The sequence below is a fragment of the Mobula hypostoma genome, chromosome 12, assembly GCF_963921235.1.
Source record: "Mobula hypostoma chromosome 12, sMobHyp1.1, whole genome shotgun sequence".
Classification (NCBI taxonomy): Eukaryota; Metazoa; Chordata; class Chondrichthyes; order Myliobatiformes; family Myliobatidae; genus Mobula; species Mobula hypostoma.
The window spans coordinates 31,522,723-31,546,810 of NC_086108.1; the positions used below are offsets into that span (position 1 = coordinate 31,522,723).

General features: G+C 42.7%; 1 protein-coding gene across 1 annotated transcript; it reads right to left on the reverse strand.

Annotated features, from left to right (window-relative positions):
• Positions 1–15,059: 15,059 nt before the first annotated feature.
• LOC134355126 (tumor necrosis factor ligand superfamily member 6-like) lies at positions 15,060–19,992 on the reverse strand. Its single transcript, XM_063064881.1, has 4 exons — positions 19,396–19,992; positions 19,268–19,304; positions 18,708–18,755; positions 15,060–15,888 (listed from the first exon to the last, which is right to left on the reverse strand). Exons 1-4 carry the CDS (start codon positions 19,633–19,635, stop codon positions 15,485–15,487), a joined length of 729 nt encoding a protein of 242 aa, XP_062920951.1. The 5' UTR covers positions 19,636–19,992; the 3' UTR covers positions 15,060–15,484.
• Positions 19,993–24,088: the final 4,096 nt, after the last annotated feature.

The following is a 24,088-nucleotide window of genomic DNA, read 5'->3' on the forward strand; positions in this document are numbered from 1 at the left end:
CTTATCCCTGTCATACCACACCACTCAAATTCACAACAGATTTTGTCCAATGTTGTGTGTTTTAGCCCAGAAACTAATAATGCACAAAGTACTAAACGCAACTATGTTATAGTGCACAAAGGCAATGGAAATTCTAGACAGAAGATTGGATACTGATTTGTGCTCTCTTTCAAATCAAATTAACACCAAAACAAGCCATTAAGTTTATTTAGAACTAACAATCTTGATTGTACCTGTCCTTACTGTTAATCCTTCAACTTCCATAATCCTGAAAGAGGAGACCAAAATAGGAGTCAAGAATTCAGTGTGCATGGTCAAAATGAAACTATTCTCTTGTGCAGCCTAATGAAATGCTTTCTCCATTGCTCATTGCTTTGCACTTTTCAAACTTTCCATCTTGCTTTCAGATATAAAGCATTTTCATTTTTCTTTAGATCTTCAAAGAGTGATGAGATCACAGGAAGTGGTGCAAATGCTAGCTTGCTACAGTGTGGGACCAATAACCATGGCCCAGACTTGAGTCCTGAGACCCCAACACTGCATTGCAACGGAGTGCAGAGAGAATATCTGCTTGCGGCAGATGCTAATGTCAGAATGTGTAATAAAAACACTTCTGTTCTGACAATTACCAAACCCCCAAAGCCAGGAAATATGAAGAAACCAGAATTAGAATTCTTAGTGGAATATTATGGCTCATTTATAGATTTAAACTGTGGGAAAAGAATCAAATCTTTCAGGTATTTTTCTTTCTATATTACTTACACTATAAAAAGCAGTACTTTAACTGATGACCATTGGGGAAGTTCCAAATTCGAACTCGGGGTAAAGTAACCCTACAGAAGATCACCCCTCCACTCCTCCCCCACACAGATATATGACCATGTTCAGGCTTGCAATCAAAATTCATTCACAAGTGTGGAAAGATTTTGTCACATTATGACCTTTATAGGTTTTTTTTCAGACACGTATCTGACACACAAAAATCCATCATCTTAATTAACAGCCTTGAAGACTACTTAATGAGCAAATTGCTTTCTCACTTTTCTAATGAATAGTAAGCATTCTCATGTTACTTTTTTTTAAGCATGTCGTACCAGACATTCAGCCATTCTTGTCTGGCATGTGGTGTCAGGATTAACCAGGTCACGTTATGAACGTTCCTGACTCGACCCTTGTATTTTTTACGAGGCCAAGTGGCTAGCTCAACACTCAACCCGGCACGGATGGAAAGCGTGCTCGGGGGTGGCCCAACCTGGATTCGAACTCGGGAACCTTCGCTCCGGAGTCCGGCACTGATCTCACTGTGCCACCAGCCGGCCGTTACTAAAATATAGAGAGTATAGTTTCAGCCCATAATGTAGATTATTCCCCCAAAGAAAAGACAAAAGAGACTGCAGATGCTGAAATCTGGAACAACAAACAGAACACTTGAAGAATTCAGTGTGTCAAATATCATTTGTGCAGAAGAAAACACAAAGTCAATGTTTTGGATTGAAACACTGCTAGAGGACTGCGAGGGAAGAGGGAAGATTGCCGGTATATAGCAGTACAAGGGAGGAATCAGAGGCAGGAAGGTGGAACCAAGTGGGGAGGGGATGATGGACAGATGGATCCTGGTGGGGGGGGGGCATGGGACAGAGACTGGTTGGTGAAAAGTAGGATGATAGGCTGATGGAACCAAATGGGAGGAGAAATTTGGAAAGGTGAACAAAGGGAGAAGAAACCTAGGTGGACAAATGTGTGTGTGTGTGTGTGGGAGACAAGAGCTCTGAGGGTCCGGATTACTTGAAGTTAGAAAAGTCAATGGAAATTTATTAGATTAGATTAGATTATGAGGACACTCAGTCCTCGTTTATTGTCATTTAGAAATGCATGCATTAAAAAATGATGCAACAATCCTCCAGAATGATATCACAAGAAAACACAGGACAAACCAAGACTAAAACTGACAAAACCACATAATTATAACATATAGTTACAACAGTGCAAAGCAATACCATAATTCGATAAAGAGCAGACCATGGGCACGGTAAAAAAAGTCTCAAAGTCCCGATAGACTCATCATCTCACGCAGGCGGCAGAACGGAGGAACTCTCCCTGCCATGAACCTTCAAGTGCCACCAACTTGCGATGCAGCACCATTGGAAGCACCCGACCACAGCCAACTCTGAGTCCGTCCGAAAACTTTGAGCCGCCAACCAGCCCTTCCGACACAGCCTCTCCAAGCACCATCCTCTGCCGAGTGCTTCGATCCTGCCCCAGCCACCGAGCAACAAGCAAAGCCAAGGACTCAGGGCCTTCTCCTCCAGAGATTCTGGACCACACGGTAGCAGCAGCAGCGAAGCAGGCATTTCAGAAGTTTCACCAGATGTTCCTCCGTGCTCTCACGTCCATCTCCATCAAATCAGGATTGTTCACGGCACCCTACTTGACAAATAACAGACACCACTACCGGAGTGGCTGCTGCGTGCTGCGTCACGCCGCCATCTTCTCCTCCCACCTCCGACCCAAATTACCATTGGGTTGGAAGCTACACCAGCATCAAATGAGATGTTGCCCTTTTAGTTTCCACTTGGCCATTCTGCAGCAATGGAGAAGGCTGAGAACATGCAGGTTAATGTGGGGTTGGGAAGAAGAGTTAAAATGAGGTGGAACCAAAAGATTGAGTTGCAATTTGCTGACAGAGTGCAGGCACTCTGTAAAACTGCTGTCTCGTTCAAGCTTGGTTTCACCAATACAGAGGAAGCCACATTGTAAGCACTAAATGAGGTGGATCAGGTAGGAAGAGGTGCAGGTGAACCGTGCCCCGCTTGGAAGGGTTGTTTAGGTCCCTGGATGGTGCTGAGGGAGGAGGTGAAGGAAAGGGCTGAGAAGACCAAGGAGTTGTGAAGACAGTGGTCACTATGGAAAGCTGAAAGATTTTGCAGAAGGAAAGATTTGACTAGTGGTAGGATTGTATTGAAGCAGGCAAAAGCAGTGAGATATGATGTACTGGATGCAAAGGCTGATGTGATGAAAGGTGAGGACCCAGGGAAGTGTAATCTCTGAGGAGAATGAGAATTGGAAATGAAGACTCCATCAACTGTGGCAGTGGGAAAGATGTTTAGGAGCTTCCTCCTCTCCCATATCTTTATTAAACTCTATCAACTATGCCATCTGCATCCTTCCTTTTCCTCTTGAGCTTTACTAGTTGCCTTAGAATGCATCCACCATGCTCACCTCTGCCACTCATCTGAAAGCAAACTTCAGTTTTTCATAAACACACGAGATTCTTCAGACATTGGAAATCTAAAGCAACGCACACGAAATGCTGGAGGAGATCAGCAGGTCAAGTAGCAACTATGGGGATGAATAAATCATTGACAATTCAGGCCAAGACCCTTCACCAGGGCTGGGAAAGAAGGGGAAAGAGGCCAGAATAAGAAGGAGGGCTGAGGAAGAGGTACAAGCTAGAAAGTGATTGGTGAAGCCAGGTGGGTTGAGGAGGGGGAGTAAGTAAGAAACTGGGAGGTGAAAAGGGAAAAATGTAAAGAGCTGGAGAAGAAGGAATCTGATTGGAGAGGAGAGTGGTCCATTGAAGAAAGGGAAGGGGGAAGGAAAGGGCACCAGGGGGAGGTCATAGGCAGGTGAGGAAAAGAGGTAAGGAGGGGCCAGAGTGGTGAATTGAGGAAGAAGGAAGGGGAAGGGAAGAAATTACTAGAAGTTGGAGAAATCAATGTTCATGCCATTATATTGGACACTATGAGGTGTTGCTCCTCCAACTTGAGAGTGGCCTCATTGTGGCAGAAGAGGAAACCATGGACTTGCATGTCAGAATGGGAATGAGGATTGGAATTAATCCAGGGTTGGAGTGAAGGCATGGAGGAAGGGGAGCTCTGTTTCCCCATCATTTTTTTTGTTAGCACTTTCTCCTGATGTCTAATGAAGATATCAGGAACAATTTTGTTTATAACACTTGGTTCTGGTCTCACCCACTAGGGAAAAAAAAAGAGATGAAAGATAATCAAAAGCTTTGGTAATTATAAGTCTTGAAATGCTCTCTCAGTTTGGTCAGCGGCTGGGTGAGGACCCAGGGAAGTGTTATCTCTGAGGAGAATGAGAATTGACATATAGGAAATGAAGGCTCCATCAACCATAGCAATGGGAAAGATGTTTAGGAGCTTCCTCCAGACTTACTGCAGGTGGAAGAATATCTTCCATTTTTTGCAGGATCTGAGTCTCAGTGACAATGGTATTTAGATTAGTGATCATGTGCTACTCAATGGGAGTAGTATGGATAAGAACCTGAAGGACAGCATTGGGCCTGCTTCTCTGCTTTATGACTCTATGATTCTACAACCAAGGCTATCATTCATTTCCCTTGAGAAGATATCAGGGAGCCACTATTTAAAGCTTTACACTTCATGCTCCATCAATGCTGCTGATTAGCTTATTGCGGGATATGGATGAGTGACAATGCAGGAAGAATAATATATCTTGAAATCAGAATGGGAGATTGGATTATGCAGAGGGGATGTTCCTTGTGCTGTCAAGCAATTCCTTAATGCAATGCATTTTACAGATGGCACACGCTGCAGATGTATGCTGAAGAAACTGAAATTTCAGGTTGCCAACCAAAGAATGGTGCTGGATCTGAGATGATGCCAAGCTTCTTGAGAGTTCTTTGAACGCTCTTCATCAGGCAAATATCAACACGATATAATACAATATGCTCCTGATTTGGATCCTTTAAATGGTGGAAAAGTCTGAGGATTCAGGAAGTAAGTCATTCACTGCAGGGTGCCCTGGCTTTCTTTACCGTAAGACCATAAGGCCATAAGATATAGATGTAGGCCATTCAGCCCATCGAGTCTGCTCCACCATTCAATCATGGGCTAATCCAGTTCTTCCAGTCATCCTCACTCCCCTATCTTCACCCCATACCCTTTGATGCCCTGGCTGATCAAGAACCTATCTATCTCTGCCTTAAATGCGCCCAGTGACTTGGCCTCTACAACTGTTCGTGGCACCAAATTTCACAGATTTACCACCCTCTAACGAAAGTAATTTCTCTGCATCTCTGTTCTAAATGGATGTCCTTCAATCCTGAAGTCATGCCCTTTTGTCCCAGACTCCCCTACACTGGGAAATAACTTTGCCATATCTAATCTGTTCAGGCTTTTTAACATTCAGAATGTTTCTATGAGATCCCCCCTCATTCTCCTGAACTCCAAGGAATACAGCCCAAGAGTTGCCAGCCAATGCTCTACCAATGCTTGTAACTTCCTTGTAATTCCATGGGCTCTTATCTCGCTAAGCAGCCTCATGGGCAGCACCTTGTCAAAGGCCTTCTGAAAATCGAAGTACGCAACATCTACTGCATCTCCTTTGTCTACCCCGCTTGTAATTTCCTCAAAAAATTGCAGTAGGTTAGTCAGACAGCATTTTCCTTTCAGGAAACCATGCTGGTTTTGGACTATCTTGTCATGTGCCTGCAGGTACTCCATAATTTCATCCCTAACAATCGATTCCAATAACTTCCCAACCACTGATGTCAGACTAACAGGTCTATAGTTTCCTTTCTGCTGCCTCCCACCCTTTTTAAATAGCAGAGTAACATTTGCAACTGTCCAGTCATCTGGTACAATGCCAGAATCTGTTGATTCTTGAAAGATCATTGTTAATGCCTCTGCAATTTCTTCAGCTACTTCCTTCAGAACCCGAGGGTGCATTCCATCAGGTCCAGGAGATTTATCCACCCACAGACCAGAAGTTTCCTGAGCACCTTCTCAGTCATAATTTTCACTGCACATACTTCACTTCCCTGACACATTTTGAATGTCCAGTATACTGCAGATGTCTTCCACTGTGAAGACTGATGCAAAATACTCATTCAGTTCCTCTGCCATCTATGCGTCTCTCATTACAATATCTCCAGCATCATTTTCTCTTGGCCCTATATCTACCCTGAACTCTCTTTTACCCTTTATATACTTAAAAAAGCTTTTAGTATCTTCTTTGATATTAGTTGCCAGCTTCCTTTCATAATTCATCTTTTCCTTCCTAATGATCTTCTTAGTTCCCTTCTGAAAGTTTTTAAAAGCTTCTCAATCCTTTATCTTCCCACCAGCTTTGGCTTCCTTGTATGCCCTCTATTTTGCTTTTACTTTGGCTCTGACTTCACTTGTCAGCCACAATAGTGTCCTTCTTCCATTCAAAAATTTCTTCTTATTTGGAATATAACTGTCTTGCTCTTCCCTCATTTTTTGCAGAAACTCCAGCCATTGCTGGTCTGCTGTCCTTCCTGCCAGTGTCCCTTTCCAGTCAACTTTGGCCAGTTCCCCTCTCATGCCATTGTAATTTCCTTTATTCCACTGAAATACTGACAAATTGGAGTTTAGTTTCTCCTTCTCAAAGTGAACTCGATCATATTGTGATCACTGTTCCCTAGGGGTTCCTTGACCTTTCTAGTTCCTAGTGGGCTCAACAACAAGCTGTTCTAAAAAGCCATCCCTTAGGCATTCTACAAATTCTCTCTGTTGAGGTCCAGTACTAGCCTGGTTTTCCCAATCCATTTTCATGTTAAAATCCCCAATGATATCATGACATTGCCCTTCTGACACATCCTTTCTATTTCCTGGTGTCATTTGTAATCGACATCCCGGCTGCTGTTTGGAGACCTGTATACAACTGCTATTAGGGTCCTTTTACCTTTGCCATTTCTTAACTCAACCCATAGAGACTCTACACCTTATGTCATCCCTTTCTAATGATTTAATATCATTTCCTAAACACAGGGCCACACCACCCACTCTGCCTACTAACCTATCTTTCTGATACACCGTATATCCTTGGACATTCAGCTCCCAATGGCAGCCATCCTTTAGCCAAGTTTCAGAGATGGCCACAATGTCATACTTGCCAATCTGTAGCTGAATTTTAATAGTGTCCATTTTATTTCTTATGCTGTGTGCATTCAAATATAACACTTTCAGTCTGATATTTACCTCTTGTTGCCATTGTCTGCATGTAGTCGGTCCTGTGAGTCTTTTGGTTAACAGTAGCCAGCCAACCAGTACCCTCATCCAGGCTGTTGAAATTATGTAATTTGACAATAGCATTGCCCTATAATGTTAAAGACAGATAGCTGACCCTTCCCCTGTTGGAGATATCATTGCCTAACACTTTAGAGGCAGAAAGGTTACGTGCCACTTCTCAGCCTATGCTTGAATAATGTGTAGCACTTGCCGCATTCAGACACAGACTGCTTCATTTTCCGAAGAGTACTTGTGTAAATGAATGCTGTGCAAGCATCAGTGAATATCCTCACTGCTGACTTTCCGATGGAAGGAAGGTGAAGGAGCAACCAAAGATGTCTGGGCCAAGGACAATTTGCTGAAGAACTCCAGCAGTATCCTGTAACCAAGATGACTGGCCTCCAAAAACACAACCACTTTCCTTTGTGCAAGTTGTGACTCCAGCTGGTGGACAGACTGGCCCTAATTTCCATTGAATTCTATTTTGGCAGGGTGACTGAATGACACATATCATTATTGCCTTGTCTCTGGGATTCAGTTGTTTGATCAATGATGGGACCAAAACAGGAATGAGCTTTGGAGACAAGTTATTCTGACAAAGCCCAAACTAAGCACCAATGATCAAGCTCTATGGAATAAGTGCTGCTTGATACCATCATCAAGATCTTCCACCATCTGAGAGTAAATTATTGACAAAGTATCAATTGATGGATTGATTAAGTTGTAATATTTTGAAAATAGATTATAACTGGGCAATCCTCCATTTCGCCAGTGGAGCAGCTTTTCTAGAAGCAAGACTAGAACATAACAAACTAATAGCAGAAGATAAAACATGGAACAGTATAGCACAAGAATGGGCTTCTCGACCCACAAAGTTGTGCCGGCCTAATTAAACTAGGTTATTAAATGCCTAATTAAACTGATCCCTTTTGCCTATACAAGGGTCTATAACCCTCCATTCACTGCACTTTCATTTGCCTATCTAAGACCCTCTTAAATGTCTCTATTATATATACCACCACTACCACTCCTGGCATTGCATTCCAGACACCCATCACTCTCTGTATATAAAAAAAATGCTTCTTCACACATCTCCCTTGAACTCATCCTGTCTCACATTAACTGCATGCCCTCTGGTATTAGACATTTTGACCCAAGGTGAAAGACACTGTTTAATTATCTATGAAATCTCATAATTGTATAAACTTCTCATAGTTCTCTACTCGGCCTCTGTCTCTCCAGAGAAAAACAACCCAACCTCTCCTAATAGCACATGCCCTCTAGCGTCTGGGTAAACTTCTGCTCCCTCGCCATAACATCTAATCCTAAGGGTGAACCAGAATTGAATATAATGCTCCAGACGCTGACCTAACCAGAGTTCTAAACTTCCTAGAGTAGGCCACCTCACCCCTAATGAGTGCACCACCAGTTGATATTTTCCCCAGGCCTAAACTCCTCCTTTGTGCCAGATCCCCATTGCCTTCAATATCCCAGTCTTTCAAAAATGTATCAACTTCTGCATTAAATGCTTCGAATGAATTAGCCCCTACACCTTTCTGGGATAAAGAGCTCCAGAGATTCTCTACCCTCTGTGAAAAGAAATCTCTATGTGCTTCACCTTTAAATGATCAGCACCTTGGTTGGTTCCCAATCATGAGTGTTAAGGACTACAATAGAGTATTGCCCTTTCCGTATTTAGGGCACTCTGCCAGATTTTGATATCATTCAGGGTGCATCAAATTTCTACTCTGCTCTTATATTTACTTGGCCCATATCTGACACCTTTCTGCCCTTTCTTCATCTTACTGCCTCATCTCCTGACAGCCTGTCTACTGATAACTTTACAAACACACTGATGAAACCTCTTCTCACCCTGTCACATGCAAAAATGTTATTCCCCTCTCAGTTATTCCAATTCTGTGTGCATCTGTTCTCAGGATGAAACTTTCCATTCCAGGACATCCAAGATATCCTTTTCTTTCAGAAAATAGGGCTCACCTTCCACCAATATTGATGCTGTCTTCACCAGTACCTTCTCCATTTCCCACACATTTGCCTGCACCCCACCTCCTCCCCATTCTCACATAACGGGGGAAGAAAGATCTCCATCCCGGCACTTTCCCTGCAACCGTGACATGCATTTGGTGTTCCTCCTCTACATTGGTGAGATGTGACACAGATAGGGGAATTGTTTCATCGAGGGTCATCCACAACAGGGGTGTCTTCTACAATAGCCGGAATCTCCCAGTGACCACTCATTTTAATTCCACGTCCCATTCCCGCACTATCCATGGCCGTCTCTATTGTCATGATTAGGCCGAGCACAAACTGGAGGAGCAACACCTCATATTCATCTGGGTAGTCTCCAACCTGATGGCATGAATATTGGTTTTTCTAGATTCTGCTAACATCTTACTCCTATTCCCTTCGCCCTTTGTTTTTCCTCATTATGCTAGTCCATATTCCCTTCTTTTCCCCTGCCCTGCAATCATGACCTGCCCATCACCTCCCTCTAGCTACTCACCTGCTTCCCTTTAGTCCATGGTCTAGCCCTCTCCTATCTGATCCGATTACTTCTTCTTCAGCCCTTTCCCTCTTCCACCAATCCTCTATCAGTTTCTTACATCATTCTCTTTCATCCCCTTCCCTCAACAATCTAGCTTCCCTCTCACCTGTATTCATCTGCAGGCTCTCCCTTCTCCCTCTTTTTATTCTGGCATCTGCCCCCCTTCCTTTCCAGTCCTGACAAAGGGTCCTTGCCCAAAACATTGACCATTCATCCTACCCTCCCTCAGATGGTGCCTGGCCTGCTGAATTCCTCCAGCATTATGTGTGTGCTGCTGAAGATGTGTCTACATTGTCACCGGCATAGAACAGACAAATAAACGAATGTGTCAACTTTAAGAAAGAGTTTGTGCTGGAACTTCTGAAAAGCAATAGAGTAGATAGGCAAACATGAGGAAATCTGCAAATGCTGGAATTTCAAGCAACACATAAAAATTGCTGGTGAACGCAGCAGGCCAGGCAGCATCTCTAGGAAGAGGTACAGTCGACGTTTCGGGCTGAGACCCTTCGTCAGGACTAAATGAAAGGATAGTAAGAGAATTGGAAGTGAGAGGGGGAGGGGGAGGGGAAGGGGGAGATCCAAAATGATAGAAGACAGGAGGGAGAGGGATGGAATTAAGAGCTGGACAGGTGATTGGCAAAAGGGATATGAGAGGATCATGGGACGGGAGGCCTAGGGAGAAAGAAAGGGGGAGGGGGGAAGCCCATAGGATGGGCAAGGAGTATAATGAGACGGACAGAGGGAGAAAAAGGAGAGAGGGGAAAATATATATATATAATAATGATAAATAAATAAATAACGGATGGGGTACAAAGGGGAGGTGGGGCATTAATGGAAGTTAGAGAAGTCAATGTTCATGCCATCAGGTTGGAGGCTATCCAGACAGAATATAAGGTGTTGTTCCTCCAACCTGAGTGTGGCTTCGTCTTTACAGTAGAGGAGGCTGTGGATAGACATATCAGAATGGGAATGGGACGTGGAATTAAAATGCGTGGCCACTGGGAGATCCTGCTGTCTCTGGCGGACAGAGCGTAGGTGTTCAGTGAAACGGTCTCCCAGCCTGCGTCGGGTCTCGCCAATATATAGAAGGCTGCATCGGAAGCCCATCCTCTGGGCTTCCCCCCTCCCCTTTTCTTTCTCCCTAGGCCTCCCGTCCCATGATCCTCTCATATCCCTTTTGCCAATCAACTGTCCAGCTCTTAGCTCCATCCTTCCCCCTCCTGTCTTCTCCTATCATTTCGGATCTCCCCCTCCCCCTCCCACTTTCAAATCTCTTACTATCTCTTCTTTCAGTTAGTCCTGACGAAGGGTCTTGGCCCGAAACGTCGACTGTACCTCTTCCTAGAGAATAGATAGGCTCCTGGGGCCAAATGGGATATACTCCCAGCTACTACCGGAAACAAGGGAAGTGATTGCTGCAACTTTAACAGTAACCTTTGCATCATCACTGACCATGGAGTGGTCCAGAAGACTGGAAGGTGGCAAACGTTATTCCTTTGTTCAAAAAAGGTAATAGGGATAATCCTGGGAATTATAGACCAGTAAGTCTGACGTCAGTGGTGGGTAAACTACTGGATCCAGGGAAAATTGGCTGTGAGTCAGAATTGGCTTGCCCACAGAAAGTAGAGAGTGGCAGTACTCTGCTAGGAGATCTGTGACTAACGGTGTTCTGCAGGAATTTATTCTGGGCTCCCTGTTCTTTGTGACTATTATAAATGACTTGGTTGAGCAAGTGGATTAGTAAGTTTAAAGATGACATGAAGGCTGGTTGTGCTGTGGATAGTGTAGAAGGTTATTGTAGGTTACAATGGGACATTCATAGAACATAGAGCTTGGCCAAGAAATGGCAGATGGAGTTCATTCAAGATTGAACATTAAGGCAAAAGTAAGGTTTACTAGCAGTGTGGAGAAACAGAGGGGTCTTGGAGACCACATCGATTGATCCCTCTGCAGTTGCCTCACAATTTGATAAGGTAAGTAAGAATCGATATGGTGTGTTGACCTTCATCAGTTGATGAATTGAGTTAAAGACTGCAAAGTAATGCAGCAGCTCTTTAAAACTCTGGTCAGACCACATTTGGAGTATTGTGTTGCCTCAGTATAGGAAGGAAGTGGAATCTTTAGAGAAGGTGGAGAGGAGATTTCCTAGGATGCTGCCTGGATTACAGAGCATATTTTCTGAGGAAAGATTGAGCTAGCTAGGGTTTTCTCGCATTCGAATGAAGGAGGATGAGAGGCAACTTAATATAGAGACATGGATAAAGGAATAGCCAGCTCTTTTTTTTCCCAGGGTGGCACTGGCTGATATGAGAGGGCATACTTTTAAGGTGATTGGAGAAAATTATGGTGGGCGGGGGAAGAGGAGGAATCAGAGGTAGGTTTTGTTTACACAGAGAGTGTTAGGTGCATGGAATGTACTGCCAGGAGTGGTGGTAGAAGCTGATATGTTAAGGAGATTTAAGAAACATTTAGATAGGCACATGGATGAAAGAAAAATATGGTTGTGTGGGAGGGATTGCTCTTAGAGTAAGTTAGAAGGTCAACACAACGTTGTGAGCCAACGGGCCTGTACTGTCTGGACTGTTCCGTGTTCTATGTTCTGCACTCAGGTGCAGGGCTGTGTCCTTGTTGGGGAAATGGAAGCATATGGAAACTCCTCTTCCCATCATTTTGTTTGAATGCTGGACACTATTCATGCATGGCTGCTTGTGACAGCAATACAGAGCTTTGACTTTAACCATTGCTTACGGAACTAAATGGTTCTTTCTGCCGTGGGTGGCTTCTATGGTTTTAGTCATTTTCACTGCACTTTCACTAGGCTGCCATACTATTTTTAAATATTACTGTAGCTGCTCCAAACATGTCCTTCTATCTTCTCCACTGAACCATGTTCAGTCGTGTTTTGAAGGCAATGATATCCAATGATATGTGTCTATCAAAGGAGGTGTAAGGCACTCCTTCCCTCCACTACCCTGCAGGTCACCCTTGGGCAAGGTGTAGCACCTGCTTAGCCCTCCAGTCAGAGTCATGTGAAGCCATGGGAGCAGGTGGTGGATATCAAAGGTCCTGGTTATGCGACCACTGACGTCAGGCAGACAATCACTGAAGAGAGTTGATAATGGCTGGGGTCACCCGTCTTGTAGCAGTGGTCCCAAACCACTGGGCCACAAAGCATGTGCTACCGGGCCACAAGGAAACGATACGATTTGGTGACATGAAACGATATGAGTCAGCTTCACCTTTCCTCATTCCCTGTCATGCCCACTGTTGAACTTTAACGCACGCGAGGTCATCAGTGACCCAAGACGCAAATGACCCAAGGCGTGCAAAGGAATGGGTCCGTGACCCATTTGTGAGTGTCCCCAGTGAATCATCCATGTCAGCACGGGAAAAAGATCAACTCCTCCAGCTTGCAAATGACAGTGGGCTGAAAAGTATGTTTGACGTAACATCTCAGCCGGCATTCTGGATCAAAGTCAAGGCTGAATATCCTGAAATAGCCACGAAAGCACTGAAAACGTTACTTCCATTTCCAACATCATATTGCTGCAAAGCGGAGTTTTCTGCAATGATTGCAACGAAAACTAAATTGCGGTATAGGCTAGACATAAGGAACCCCCTTCGAGTATCGCTGTCTCCCGTCACCCCTCGATGGGACCATCTTGTTGCAGGGAAACAAGCCCAGGACTCCCACTGATTGAGTGATATTGATGTGTTGCAAAGATTTTATATGTTCATACGAGGAAAATATGCGCTGTGTGTTTAATATCCAAATGTAAGGGTTTCTTCTTTTATGTTACTGCTAAGGAGAATAAAATGGCTTCTCTGTACTGTTAACTGCTGAGACAGTGGTTCTCTATAGCAGTATGTTTGGATTATAATTAGTGATAACGAGACTTGTGTTCATTTGTTAACCAATTGGGATAGATGTTACTCTTTCTGTCCGTGAGAAAGCTGTTAGCTGCGTGGGCTTTGGAGAGAAGGCGCAAAGAGGATGAAGAGAGAAGAGGTGGCTTGAGGAGATGGTTGCCGGACCGGCTGGGCCTGGGCTCGGGGCGGGAGCCCAGGGGTCGATGACGAGTGAAGGAGGATCAACGACAGGGAATCCGACAGCTCCAACGTTTGTGCACTGGACATGTTTATGAGATTATTGGCGCCTTTTATTTGTTTTCCCTTTCTTTTGGTCTCTACTAACCCCATACTTAAATATAAAACCTTAATCGTTTAACCGCACATTGTGGACTGAATGTTATTTCGAGGTACTGATGTTACACAGGGGACACAACACACAGCATCCACCCAAACTTGATTACCCAGTTTGGCGGGGCTGAAGGCTGCTCTCCCCAGCTGGAAGCGAGCTGAGCGAGCCTGAGGCTTACCAGGGGGCTACACAAACGTTACTTAAAATGTTATGATGCTATTGACTTATAAGTGACTTAAAATTCAGTGGTCGCCACCCTCCGGGCTGCGGACCGATACATTGCCGTAAAGAATGCAGCGGTACAGCAGTAACCGGAACACACCCATACACCTTTAAGAAAAAAGCCGAAATAAACAATCTAATTAATTAGCTGCCACCCGACACGTAAATGTCGGCCCAGATCAGAGGCGATTGCCGACTTATAGTTGACTTATCACCTATATTCCGGTCGTGATTAACAACCCCACCCCCACCCTGGTCGGCCGGTCCGCAAGAATATTGTCAATATTAAACCGGTCTGCGGTGCAAAAAAGATTGGGGACTCTTGTTGTAATGACACCGCCCAGAAGAAGACAATGGCAAAGCCGCTTCTGTAGAAAAAATTGCCGAGAACAATCATGGTCAAGACCATGATCATCCATGTCATACAACATGACACATAATGACTGAATGATATCCAAGGGATTTACTGAGTAAGGAGGTTATAGATCATGATAGTGTACAGTTCCTTTGTTGTATCACTTCAGCTGATGAATCTGATCTGAATCTTTCCCATTTAGCACAATGTCAGTGCCGCATAAACACGATGAAGCATGTTAAATTGGAACAGTTTCTACAAGGGTGGTGCTGTGGACATTTCTGGTGTTACTGGTATGTGTAGAACCACCTGTAACAAAGTTACTAGTGTGAAAAAGGTACAGATAAATTTGTTTTATGGTACAGTACTGCTTTTCTTAGCACCTACAATGAGTACATTTCATCAATTGTGCCTTCAGAACAGTTCATTCAGTAGTGCCGTTACTGAGCCATTCTTAGTTGCCGGGCATTTGTTATCCTCTTCCCCCAAAGGTCCTTCAACATGCTGGAACACTCAGTCTTCAGGTGAGGGAGGACCGGAGTTCTTAATCACTTGGTTTCAGTCCCTGTGTTTGACCTCAAGCCCTTTGAACTGCAACGCAGTTTGTTGCTTGGATTTGAGCCTTGATTGCTTGAATCAACTTTCACAGCATGGTGGTGAAACCAAAGCACAAAGAAAGCCAATCAGACATCTTTCCACTTTCCATTTTTATGTTATATTTTCAATTCATACTCACTTAATACACAGTTAATATTTCACAATGCCTTGCTAACATTGTTGTGGCCAATAAAATTAAACTTGCAGTGTTTCTTCTTATCTCTGTATAAGATTCCAATTCCAAATATGCAAATACATTCATATCGAAGCAAATGCTTGACAAGATGAAATTTTCAAAATGCAATAAGTACTATACATCAATATCACATAACTGTAAATGTTATTTTCAAATATAATGTTTATCCTCACCCTTATCAATATACATTCTATCAGATTGCACTACATGCTTGACCAAGGCATAACATTTCATTGACAATATCATATGAAGAAAATAACTTAAAAGCTTACTCAGGTGAACAGACCTATGATCCATAGGCACAGGAGGAATTAAAAGTAATCAGCAGAAACTAAAGCTTATGTAATCCGAAAAAAGTGTGAAACTGATCAAAATTAACTAATTCTGGATTTGACACATTCACTAATATACGATCGCCTTTGGATAATTTAAATACTCCTGTTTGAAAACTATTTCTTGACCACAAATTTTCCTTCTCAGCACAGTGCAAGTTGCTACTGACAGTCATTAGACGAAGAGCTACTGGATAGCGATCAGTTCGCTTGAGCACATTCTGTTGCAGCACTGTGTCTGGTTTGCATTCTGTGCCTCGGAAGTAGATTTTGGAGTAAATTAAGAAGTAGCCAGCTTCGCTAATGATCAACGAACCTTCTTTGTAATGTAAGCCACTTGTGAAGGCATTGTCCTTATTGGCATCCCATAGGAGTGTGCTTGAACTCTTGGCGGAGTACATTCCTTCAAATAAGAGATTGCAAATAAAGTATTACGGGCAGAAAGCAAATAGGACATATTGTCATGAGAAATTGAAAATGCATTTCATTTCCCAAACAAGAGAAAATCTGCAAATGTTGGAAATCCAAGCAACACACACACACAAAATGCTGGAGGAATGGGTCAAAACGGGCCGAAATGTTGACTGCAATTTTTTCCATAGATGCTGCCTGGTCTACTGAGTTCCTTTTTCCTAACAAAACTAATATGAAAATTGTCCTTTTCTTAGCATGATTCTTATGGTAAAATAACAGGAATTGAAATACGATGTTGGAAAGTGTATGATTATGCACTTTGGCAGAAGAAATAAACGGGCAGTCTACTATTTAAATGGGGAGAGAATTCAAAGCTCTGAGATGCAACGGGACTTGGGAGTCCTCATGCAGGATACACTTAAGGTTAACCTCCAGGTTGAGTCGGTGGTGAAGAAGGTGAATGCAATGTTGGCATTCATTTCTAGAGGAATAGAGTATAGGAGCAGGGATGTGATGTTGAGGCTCTATAAGGCGCTGGCGAGACCTCACTTGGAGTACTGTGTGCAGTTTTGGTCTCCTTATTTAAGAAAGGATGTGCTGACGTTGGAGAGGGTACAGAGAAGATTCAGTAGAATGATTCCAGAATTAGAGGATTAACATATGAGGAACGTTTGTCCACTCTTGGACTGTATTCCTTGGAGTTTAGAAGAATGAGGGGGGATCTCATAGAAACATTTTGAATGTTGAAAGGCATGGACAGAGTGGATGTGGCAAAGTTGTTTCCCATGATGGGGGAGTCTAGTACGAGAGGGCATGACTTAAGGATTGAAGGGCGCCCATTCAGAACAGGGATGTGAAATTTTTTAGCCAGAAGGTGGTGAATCTATGGAATTTGTTGCCACGGGCAGCAGCGGAGGCCAAGTCATTGGGTGTATTTAAGGCAGAGATTGATAGGTATCTGAGTAGCCAGGGCATCAAAGGTTATGGTGAGAAGGCAGGGGAGTGGGACTAAATGGGAGAGTGGATCAGCTTATGATAAAATGGCGGCGCATACTCGATGGGCTGAATGGCCAACTTCTGCTCCTTTGTCTTATGGTCTTATGGTCTTATTGTGTTGTGTTCCTTCAATTTTACTGTTACAAGTTTATTAAATGTCCTTTTCCCCCTCTGTCTCATTTTAATAATGTTAAACGTGCTCTCCTATATATAATTCTTTAGATTTGGTTTCTCACCTAAAACACTCAAAAACTTCTACAGATGTACCATGGAGACCATTGTGACTGGCTGCATCATCATCTGCTATGGGGGTGGGAGTGTTGCTACTGCACAGGATTGAAGTAAGCTGCAGAAAGTTGTAACATTAGTCTCCCTCATCATGGGGACTAGCCTCTACAGTATCCAAGACATCTTTAAGGAACAGTGTCTCAAGAAGGCAGCGTCCATCATTAAGGACCCCCACCATGCAGGATATACCCTCTTCTCATTGTTACCATCAGATAGGAGGTACAGAAGCTTGAAGGCACACACTCAGTGATCAAGAACAGCTTCTTCCCCTCTGCCATCCAACTTCTAAATGAACACTGAACCCATGAATATTTTTTATTTTATTTAACCTCACTACATTTTTTATTTATTTCTGGTTTTGCAATGCTTATTTTAACTTAAATATTTAATAAACATATGAATAATTACTATAATTCAATTTTTTCTATATTTATCATGTATTGCATTGTACTGTTGTTGCAAAGTGGACAAGTTTCACGACATATACCGGTGATATTAAACTCGATTTTTGATGTGACAAGGCCTCTACCAATCTTAACAAGAAAATTGTTCTTTTTCTCCCTGAGAGGATGGGCACAATGTTAAGCAGGCAAACAGAGCAGCCATTTTACAACACTGTGTCGGCTGCCAAACCGGGGATTAATGAATAATCAGCTTTTTTCTGGTTTGATCCTCCTTTGGTAGCCACCTCTATTGCATTTGAATCACCAGAGTAGGTGACCAGAGACTTTGTTTGTCTCATCTGAAAACAGACGCCTCAGTATTACTTACCGAGGACACAGCTTCTCAGTGTTATATAATATCCACTGTCAGAATGATAAGCTGAATCCCTTCACACCACTCCCATAATTTTACAATCAAAAGGCACCTCCACTAATGATACAACTTTATTTCTGCCCCTTTGCAGCTGGGATGTCATGTTGCAACTGAACAAGACCAGACATCAAATATTGATCTCCCAGCTATAAGACTGAATATAAGCTGGGCAGGGTGCAAAGATTTATGAGGACATTATCAGAACTAGAGGACTTGAGTTATAAGGAGAGATTGGATAGACTGGGACATATTTGCCTGAAGTATCGGAGGCAGAAAGGTGACTTTATCAAAACACATAAAATCACAAGAGGTCTAGATAAAATGGATGGTCAGAGTCTTTTTCTAAAACTAGAGGACGTGGATTTGAGGTGAGGGGGGAAAGATTTAAAAGAAACTTGAGGAGAAACTTTTCAACGTAAAGGCAATGGGTATGTGGAACAAGTTGCAAGAGGAAGTTAACAAGCATTGGTAAAGACATTTAGACAGGTATGTGAATAGAAAAGAGTTTAGAGGGATTTTTGCCAAATACAGGAAAATGTGATTATCTTGGATAGACAACGGGGGCAGTAAGGACAATGTGGGCCTGTTTCCGTGCAGTATAATTATGGTTCTTTTTTTAAAAATCTTCTTTGATTTGAACTTCCATGCGATATTTTATCCCAATTTCTTTCCACCAACCCCAAACATGTACCCAGGCAAATCACTAACCTGTGAGGTGTGCAGCAACCGTGGTCTGTTTCTTAACAATTGGAGCTCCTATAAAGAAATATCAGAGTTAGAGGCAGAAGAATACAAGCACATGTCTACAGAATCTCTATATTCTCAGTAAAAGAAAATCTCTTCTGGTGAGACAAGAAAAATTGCTACAGATGAGGAGCATTTCAAATTGAAATTGAAAGTTACTTTCAATGTGAGTTCCATTCTCACATTGATTAAAATAAAAGGTGAACTAAATGCTCAGGCTGTTCCTGCTTCATTCAGTTCATTTTGAAACTTGTGTATAGTATTCATATGTATAGTAACTTTACCTGTAGAATCATGTTATATTTCTACACATCTTTCAATATCACTTTGCATCCAAATCAGTTCACATTAGCTTTCTCCTTGTTGTATCTTGAAATGTGTGTGCATTATCAGGTTTTAGAAGTAATAACATTATGGGTAACAGGTTCTCATAGATCAACTTATTTGCTGCCAGACTTTGAAATAACGATACTTAGGTATGAAGTTCTGTTTATACATGAAATTTAAAGCATTTTTCTACTCACCAACCATCTTTGCTTGTGAGCTTTGCTCTTCTTGATCCTGATAATAAAGAAGAAAAAGATTGCTTTCAAATTCTGGTTTTAAGTCAATTAAATTTGTCTTTCAGTTTTACAATAAAAGAAGAATGAACCTTTTGGATTTTCTTGAATTCCATTCTGAGCTCTATGATGTAGATTGTTCCAAGTAGCAGACATGCCAATATTACTAACGTCAGGATCAGAATGACAACAGTACACACTTTCTGCCAGTCCCTCGTTGGCTTCTTTTGCCTTGGTGCAATTGCCGGGCGCATTGTGCCCATGGGATTACGAGAAAGATTCAGGTTTGTCCCCACAGTGTAAACCTGTGGTCGTCGGTAATCAGCCTCCATTGGCAGTTTCGTATCTAAAGTGCAGTTAGCAGCCTTCTATATGTGGTCCTTCTAATTTGGTACAGTATTCATGCATTAGACCAATGTCGAAACAATTCACTGGGTCTCCGTCTCTCGTGCAACTGCTGTGTCACTCTGTGTGGGATTTCCTTTTATACAAAGCCCAATCAGTTAGCTGGTCCACACTTGGTCGTCTTCCTCCTGAAGCAAATGGAAAGCTGCCAGGTAAATTTCCATCCAGTAAAGATGACACAGAAAGTCTAAATATTCCACCTGTTGCCTATAATTTTCGTTTTCAATAACCGAATCAAACCTACAATAGCAGAATTTCCAGACTGACTCTTAGGACCCCCCCCCCCAAACCACATATGAAACGTTTAACTCTGCCTGAAGTGAGAATGCACTGCAAAGACTATTTTTGTTGCTTCCTGTTACCTCCTGCACTGTTTAATTAAGTGGGTGATTTGCAACATTTCCTCTCCCAGCCAACATAAAACGTCCAGTGGATGTGAAGATCATCTCATGAAATAGAAAACCTCCAAATATGAATGCAGTGATACGACACAAATTTGTGTTAGATGTGTGTTAATTTTGAAGTTAAGGCAGACAACATACTTTACATTTTAGTTCTCCTCCCATTATACCTGGATATTTCAAAAATTAATTAAAGGGATGGTTTATGTCAACAACTTCTTCACCATTGGAACATTCACCTGGCATAGGGGGCCATGCCTTCTTCTGTCGAGACAAAAACTTCCACTGCCAGGATCTCCTCCGATGTTAATGTATGAATGCGCAGGTTCATTTCTTACTCTCACTCAGCTAAACTGAAAGAAATGAGCTGTGACTCGTGGGTTGCAAGAATAGATTGATTACATAATCTGGTCTGACAGTTCAGAAGTATGCTATCCTGTAGCCTGTCCTCAGGATCAGACATTATACTGGTGTACCAACTGCTTTCAATTGATGTTGAAGAGGTGAAGTAGGTTTATCTCTGGCGTCATGACCAATACCTTTCCCTCAACCTACATTATAAAACAAATTATCCAGTTGACACTGGAAGTTTGCTGTGTGCAGATTCTGAAAGTAGCAGAAAAGCATTGCATAAGTGCAATTCCTTTTTATTTACACCTAGCCAGGGAAATTTTTAAACAAGACTGCTCTATTTCATTGCTGAGCAACACACACGCATGCTGGAGAAACTATGGAGGGAAGTGGACCACCAATGTTTTGGGTCAAAATTCTTCATCTGGAAAGGAGGAGATAGCCAGTATAAAGATCAGGAGGTGATAGGTGGTGGTAGGCAGATGAGGGAGGGAGGGAGGGAGAGAGGGATAAGAGTGGGAATGATGTAAGAAGCTGGATGGTGACAGGTGTAAGTGACAAAGGGCTGAAGAAGATGGAATCTGACAGGAGAAGATCGTGGCACATGGATAAAGGGAGAAATGTGGAAGTGATGGACAGATGGAGAGGAGGGGAGGAGAAAGATAGAAGGTGATGGGGCCAGTTGGATCATGAGGAAAAAGGGGGAAAGGGACAGGGCTTCCATGCTGTGTAGCTCTTTGACCCTATACAGAGAGTGGTTACCAGAAGTTAGAGAAGTCAATGTTCACGCATCAGGTGGAATATGAGGCTTTCCTTCTAATATGTGTTTAGTTTTCACCTGACAGTGGAGGAGGTGATGTAGGAATCCTTTTCATTTTGGCACAGGTTGAAAATGTTGCTAATACATCTATGTTGCTCTTTAGTCCAGGTATCCTCAGCACACTGATTCTAGGGCAGAAGAGCAGTAAGTCTTGGTATGAATCAAGGACAAGGAATTGTGAAATAGGACAATAATGTTTCACTTTCCCTGAGTCACAGTATCCTGACCATTGTGCAGTATAAAATGGGATAACCCTACTGTACAAAAAGATGCAATGAGATGTGGCTGACGTGCATCTGGTTGGCTAACATAAGCTGCTTCTGACAGTAGATAAAATACAAGAGAATAAGAAGGGAACGTTGGCATATAGGTGAGAGAAAATGGATTGAAAGTCTTTAGGGAATAAGAGGGGAACAAGGACTGCTGGGAACCAACATTACACAGTGGACAAAATGGACTTCTGTGTTATAATCAGTATCTCAGCAGGTAGTGTAAGTACACAATGGTCAGCATAGACCCAGTGGACTGAAAGGCCTGCTTCCAGTGGGCCATGCTTTATGACTTTAACATCATTGACACCATTTCAGGAAAAAGGACCTTCAATTTTGTGGAGATTGATGAAGCCTGGATTGGAAATATTTGACAGTTATTCAAGAAAGGGGACTTTGAAATATTAAATAAATTAAATTCTTTCCAGTGGCTGGCCAGACAGTACCTAGAGATTTAAGGTGATTGTCAAAAAAGGAGGATTTTGTTTAATTATTGAGTTACTTGAATTTGCCCTTTGGAATAGTACAGGCCCCTCGGCTCACAATGTTGGCCCACCATTTCACCTACTACAAGATCAATCTAACTCTTCCCTCCCACATAGTCCTCCATTTTCTTTCAACCATGTACCTATCTAAAAGCTTCCTAAATGCCCTTAATGTATTTGCCTCTACCACCATCTCTGCTAAGATATTCCATGCATTCACCACTTTTTGTTAAAAAAAAGCTTACCCCTGATATCCCCCAAATACTTCCCTCCAAAATTATAAAATTATACCCCCTCATATTAGGCCATTGTGTCCCCAGTGAAAAGGTGCTGACTGTCCACTCCATCTATGTCTCTTAACATCTCATACAACCAAGTCACCTCTCATCCATCCTTGCTCCAAAGAAAAGAGCCCTAGCTCATTTAACCTTTCCTCATAAACCATTCTCTAATCCAGATAGCATCCTGGTAAATTTCCTAAAGCTTCAACATCTTTCTTATAATGAGACGACCAGAACTGAACACAATATTCCAAGTAAGGACTAACCAAAGTTTTATAAAACTGAAATATTAGGTTCTCTAACAAATGACTCTGCTCTCTTCAACTGATCAATATGTTTTCTCCAGGTGACATCAAACATCATCTCCACTATGCTGGAGAGTGGTCCAGTTCTGTCCTTAGATCTTTCGAAGGACTCACTTTTGATCATCTCTGTCATCCCTCACCAGCACTGCTTGTTTAGGAGTGAAACATTGAATCTTTTTGTTTGAGGAGCTTCCATTTCAGGGCCCCAAACAGTCCTTCCAAGTGAGACAACACTTCACCTGTGAATCTTGTTTGTTGTGTCTGATGCTCTCAATGTGGCCTCATCTGCATCAGTGAGATCCGTCATAAATTGAGGAAACTGATTCACTGAGCACCTCAGCTCCATTAACCCTAAGTGGAACTTCCTAGTAGCCAAACAGTTTAATTCTGATTCCCAATCCTGTTCCAACATGTCAGTCCACAGCCCCCTCTTGTGCCAAGTCGAGGCCAGCCTCAGGGTTGAGGAGCAACACCTTATATTTCATCAGGGTGGCCATCAAATTGATAACATGAATATTGACTTCTCCTTCCAGTAAAATGCTTTTCCCTCCCCCTCCCCTCTTCTTCTATTCCCCACTCTGGCCTTTTACCTCTTCTCACCTACTTATCACTTTCTCCGGGTCCCCTCCTCCTTCCCTTTCTGCTATGGTCCACTCTCCTCTCCTATCAGATTCCTTTTCTCGAACCCTTTACCTTTCCCACCCACTTAGCTTCACCTGTCACCTTCTACCTATCCCCCTTCCCCTCCCCACTTTTTTTTATTCTGGAGTCTTCCACCTTCCTTTTCGGTCCTGAAGAAGGGTCTCAGTCTGGAATTTATATATTTCCACAGATGCTGCCTGACCTGTTGTGTTCTTCCGGCATTTTGTGTGTTTTGTTTTGGATTTGCAGCATCTGCAGAATTTCTCTTGTTTTCATTTTGTTTCAGCTGTTTGTCCTGCCTACTCTTGAAACTGGGCTTAGTAGATCCAAGTGTGAGCACAAGGGATGACCCAGGAAAGCAATGCTGGTAGGTTGTTGGTTGTGGAGTGTGCTGCACTGTGATATCAAGGAGGAAATTGTTGGGCTTCTGATTCAGTGTTAGTGTAATAAGTTCCACTGACAGCGTGTTCTTTAGACTCTGGACAAACCTTTCCACCAAGCCACTTGTAGCTGGTTGGTACGGTGCAGATGTAATATGTCTTATTCCATTCATTTTCTGGAATGACTGAAACTGTTCTACAATAGATTGTGGTCTATTGTCATCGACTAAGTTTTCTGGAACACCAGTCCTTGTGAAGGGGCTTCTAACATATCAAAGATATGTAAAACTGTAGTAGAGGCGAATGGGAACACATCTGCCCACTTTGTAGCTGAATCCACTGCTACCAAGAAATTTGTGCCAATGAGTGATCTGGCAAAATCCACATGAATCATTTGCAGGCCATTCCCAGAGATGGAGAAGCATCTTCCAGACTGTTGCCACCCC

Bases quoted from the DNA above. Each gene is read 5' to 3' on its own strand.
- LOC134355126 (XM_063064881.1), bottom strand. From the start codon at position 19,635: ATGGAGGCTGATTACCGACGACCACAGGTTTACACTGTGGGGACAAAC. The intron at 19,305-19,395 runs GTTCATTCTTCT...CTTTATTATCAG, and splicing joins AATTCAAGAAAATCCAAAAG to GATCAAGAAGAGCAAAGCTC. The intron at 18,756-19,267 runs GTGAGTAGAAAA...ATTTCTTTATAG, and splicing joins CTCACAAGCAAAGATGGTTG to GAGCTCCAATTGTTAAGAAA.